Below are 5,000 nucleotides of genomic sequence, written 5' to 3'. Positions count from 1 at the left end.
AGGTGACCTGACTTATGACTTGTTTCCCCCCTTGATCTGACCATCGTTTACCCACAGTTCAACCCTTCATCTGGGCCTCGACCCTTCATCTGGGCCTCGACCCTTCATCTGGGCTTCGACCCTTCATCTGGGCCTTGACCCTTCATCTGGGCCTTGACCCTTCACCTGGGCCTCGACCCTTCATCTGGGCCTCGACCCTTCATCTGGGCCTCGACCCTTCATCTGGGTCTCGACCCTTCATCTGGGTCTCGACCCTTCACCTGGGCCTCGACCCTTCACCTGGGCCTCGACCCTTCACCTGGGCCTCGACCCTTCATCTGGGCCTCGACCCTTCACCTGGGCCTCGACCCTTCATCTGGGCCTCGACCCTTTTCCTGGGCCTCGACCCTTCATCTGGGCCTCGACCCTTTTCCTGGTTCTCAACCCTTCACCTGGGCCTCGACCCTTCATCTGGGCCTCGACCCTTCATCTGGGCCTCGACCCTTCATCTGAGCCTCAACCCTTTTCCTGGTTCTCGACCCTTTTCCTGGGCCTCGACCCTTCATCTGAGCCTCGACCCTTCATCTGGGCCTCGACCCTTTTCTGGTTCTCGACCCTTCACCTGGGCCTCGACCCTTCATCTGGTTCTCGACCCTTCATCTGGGCCTCGACCCTTCACCTGGGCCGCAACATTTCATCTGGGCCTTGACCCTTCATCTGGGCCTCGAACTTCCATCTGGGCCTCGACCCTTCATCTGGTTCTCGACCCTTCATCTGGTTCTCGACCCTTCATCTGGGCCTCGAACTTCCATCTGAGCCTCTCCCCTCCCCTCCTCTCCTCTCCACTCCGACACTGAAACTAACCCAATTCCATTTCTGTCTGGGCTCAAAGATTCCCTCTCCTCTTTATTTACAGATATAGGTCAATGAGGCATTAGCCAATTACTGGGTCCTGAATGGCAACCTATTGTTAATATAGTGCACTACATATGACCAGGATCAATAGCAGGATAGGGTGCCATTTAGGTCCCAGGCCCAGTAATTGGCTAATACATTTTGACCTCACAATGGTTGCTCATAACACAATGAGTAAGTGAGTGAGTGAGTGAGTGAGTGAGTGAGTGAGTGAGTGAGAGAGTGAGTGAGTGAGTGAGTGAGTGAGAGAGAGACAGAGCGAGACAGAGACAGAGAGAGAGAGAGAGAAAGAGAGAGACAGAGACAGACAGAGAGAGAGAGAGAGAGAGAGAGAGAGAGAGAGAAAGAGACAGAGACAGAGACAGAGACAGAGACAGAGACAGAGAGACAGATTGAGAGAGAGAGAGAGAGAGAGACAGAGAGACAGAGAGAGAGAGAGAGAGAGAGAGTGAGAGAGAGAGAGGACAGGGCCAATGACGAGTAAGTGTCTGTTAGGGGAACTGAGACTAGGGGCAAGAAGAGAAAGAAGAGAGTTGGAGGAGGAGCAGCGAGATGGAATGAAAAGGAGGGGAGGAGAGAGGAGGAGGACAAAGAATGACAGGGAGGGACGGGGACAGGAGGAGGAGTTGAAAGGAGTTGGAGGAGGAGGAGGAGATGGAATGAAAAGGAGGGGAGGAGAGAGGAGGAGGAGACGGAATGACAGGGAGGGACGGAGAGAGGAGGAGGAGACGGAATGACAGGGAGGGACGGAGACAGGAGGAGGAGACGGAAAGACAGGGAGGGATGGAGAGAGGAGGAGGAGACGGAATGACAGGGAGGGACGGAGACAGGAGGAGGAGACGGAATGACAGGGAGGGACGGAGAGAGGAGGAGGAGACGGAATGACAGGGAGGGACGGAGAGAGGAGGAGGAGACGGAATGACAGGGAGGGACGGAGACAGGAGGAGGAGACGGAATGACAGGGAGGGACGGAGAGAGGAGGAGGAGACGGAATGACAGGGAGGGACGGAGAGAGGAGGAGGAGACGGAATGACAGGGAGGGACGGAGACAGGAGGAGGAGAAGGAATGACAGGGAGGGACGGAGAGAGGAGGAGGAGACGGAAAGACAGGGAGGGACGGAGAGAGGAGGAGGAGACGGAATGACAGGGAGGGACGGAGAGAGGAGGAGGAGACGGAAAGACAGGGAGGGACGGAGAGAGGAGGAGGAGACGGAATGACAGGGAGGGACGGAGACAGGAGGAGGAGACGGAATGACAGGGAGGGACGGAGAGAGGAGGAGGAGACGGAAATGACAGGGAGGGACGGAGAGAGGAGGAGGAGACGGAATGACAGGGAGGGACGGAGAGAGGAGGAAGAGACGGAATGACAGGGAGGGATGGAGAGAGGAGGAGGAGACGGAATGACAGGGAGGGACGGAGAGAGGAGGAGGAGACGGAATGACAGGGAGGGACGGAGAGAGGAGGAGGAGACGGAATGACCAGGGAGGGACGGAGAGAGAGGAGGAGACGGAATGGCAGGGAGGGACGGAGAGAGGAGGAGGAGACGGAATGACCAGGGAGGGACGGAGAGAGGAGGAGGAGACGGAATGACAGGGAGGGATGGAGAGAGGAGGAGGAGACGGAATGACAGGGAGGGACGGAGAGAGGAGGAGGAGACGGAATGACAGGGAGGGACGGAGAGAGGAGGAGGAGACGGAATGACAGGGAGGGACGGAGAGAGGAGGAGGAGACGGAATGACAGGGAGGGACGGAGAGAGGAGGAGGAGACGGAATGACAGGGAGGGACGGAGAGAGGAGGAGGAGACGGAATGACAGGGAGGGACGGAGAGAGGAGGAGGAGACGGAATGACAGGGAGAGACGGAGAGAGGAGGAGGAGACTAATGAGAGGGAGGGACGGAGAGAGGAGGAGGAGACGGAATGACAGGGAGGGACGGAGAGAGGAGGAGGAGACGGAATGACCGGGAGGAACCCAAGAAACATGGAGATAGAGAGAAACAGAATGACAGGGGACTGACTTCTACCTGCTGCATAGCATCGGTCCACGGTGAGGCTGGGGAAGGGCATGGGTCTCAGGGTGAACTTGGGGTGGGTGGTCAGAGTACCATGGTTGTACCCGCAGGTGGGCGAGGGCAGGATGCCAGGGTACTGACTGCTCTCCAGAATTGGCACTGGGATGGCACTGACAACAGCTAGAAGAGAGAGGCGAGGAGAGAGGGGAGGAGAGACGGGATGGGAGGAGAGAGGGGAGGAGAGACGGATGGGAGGAGAGACAGGTGGAGAGACGGATGGGAGGAGAGACAGGAGGAGAGACGGATGGGAGGAGAGACAGGTGGAGAGACAGGAGGAGAGACAGGAGGAGAGACAGGAGAGAGACAGGTGGAGAGACGGATGGGAGGAGAGACAGGTGGAGAGACGGATGGGAGGAGAGAAAGGAGGAGAGACGGATGGGAGGAGAGACAGGTGGAGAGACAGGAGGAGAGACAAGAGGAGAGACAGGTGGAGAGACAGGTGGAGAGACAGGTGGAGAGACAGGAGGAGAGACAGGTGGAGAGACAGGTGGAGAGACAGGAGGAGAGACAGGTGGTGAAATTAAACGACAGGCATTGCTATGACTACGCTAAACATAAACAACAAATACCTTTAGCCGTTTAGAGGCCAGGGAAACAAAGGGTGTTTTTATTATCTAACCCCTAGTAAAACTGTTTCTAAAATAATCTAGTATCATGTATTAGTGACAGTGACAGTTTATATGATCACTTAGCGACACAGTAGTGCTGTTTGCTCAGCATGGCTAATTAACTGTCTTTCTATAAACACCAATCAAAGAGTTTCTTACTGAAGAGACTAAACGGAACCCCTTGAAACATCTCAAGCGGTAGCACCTCATGTCCAGTAAGATGGCACCCTATTCCCTACAGTGAACTACATCAAAATCAAATCAAATCAAATTTTATTTGTCACATACACATGGTTAGCAGATGTTAATGCGAGTGTAGCGAAATGCTTGTGCTTCTAGTTCCGACAATGCAGTAATAACGAACAAGTAATCTAACTAACAATTCCAAAAAACTACTGTCTTATACACAGTGTAAGGGGATAAAGAATATGTACATAAGGATATATGAATGAGTGATGGTACAGAGCAGCATAGGCAAGATACAGTAGATGATATCGAGTACAGTATATACATATGAGATGAGTATGTAAACCAAGTGGCATAGTTAAAGTGGCTAGTGATACATGTATTACATAAGGATGCAGTCGATGATATAGAGTACAGTATCTACGTATGCATATGAGATGAATAATGTAGGGTAAGTAACATTATATAAGGTAGCATTGTTTAAAGTGGCTAGTGATATATTTACATCATTTCCCATCAATTCCCATTATTAAATTGGCTGGAGTTGAGTCAGTGTCATTGACAGTGTGTTGGCAGTAGCCACTCAATGTTAGTGGTGGCTGTTTAACAGTCTGATGGCCTTGAGATAGAAGCTGTTTTTCAGTCTCTCGGTCCCAGCTTTGATGCACCTGTACTGACCTCGCCTTCTGGATGACAGCGGGGTGAACAGGCAGTGGCTCGGGTGGTTGATGTCCTTGATGATCTTTATGGCCTTCCTGTAGCATCGGGTGGTGTAGGTGTCCTGGAGGGCAGGTAGTTTGCCCCGGTGATGCGTTGTGCAGACCTCACTACCCTCTGGAGAGCCTTACGGTTGAGGGCGGTGCAGTTGCCATACCAGGCGGTGATACAGCCCGCCAGGATGCTCTCGATTGTGCATCTGTAGAAGTTTGTGAGTGCTTTTGGTGACAAGCCAAATTTCTTCAGCCTCCTGAGGTTGAAGAGGCGCTGCTGCGCCTTCCTCACGATGCTGTCTGTGTGAGTGGACCAATTCAGTTTGTCTGTGATGTGTATGCCGAGGAACTTAAAACTTGCTACCCTCTCCACTACTGTTGCATCGATGTGGATGGGGGGGTGCTCCCTCTGCTGTTTCCTGAAGTCCACAATCATCTCCTTAGTTTTGTTGACGTTGAGTGTGAGGTTATTTTCCTGACACCACACTCCGAGGGCCCTCACCTCCTCCCTGTAGGCCGTCTCGTCGTTGTT

The 5,000-nt window shown here is 53.4% G+C and overlaps 1 protein-coding gene across 1 annotated transcript in view; it reads right to left on the bottom strand.

Annotated features, from left to right (window-relative positions):
- Positions 1-5,000, bottom strand: part of dcc (DCC netrin 1 receptor) — a 634,145-nt gene that overhangs the window by 45,478 nt on the left and 583,667 nt on the right. The window contains exon 27 of the mRNA XM_042326405.1: positions 2,917-3,084. Within this exon, the coding sequence (XP_042182339.1) occupies positions 2,917-3,084 (168 nt within the window). The remainder of the gene's footprint in view (positions 1-2,916; positions 3,085-5,000) is intronic.

Source organism: Oncorhynchus tshawytscha, linkage group LG09, assembly GCF_018296145.1.
Source record: "Oncorhynchus tshawytscha isolate Ot180627B linkage group LG09, Otsh_v2.0, whole genome shotgun sequence".
In the NCBI taxonomy this organism is placed as follows: domain Eukaryota; kingdom Metazoa; phylum Chordata; class Actinopteri; order Salmoniformes; family Salmonidae; genus Oncorhynchus; species Oncorhynchus tshawytscha.
Note: the sequence above shows the minus strand (reverse complement) of the source record. Positions and strands in the feature narration are given on the sequence as shown.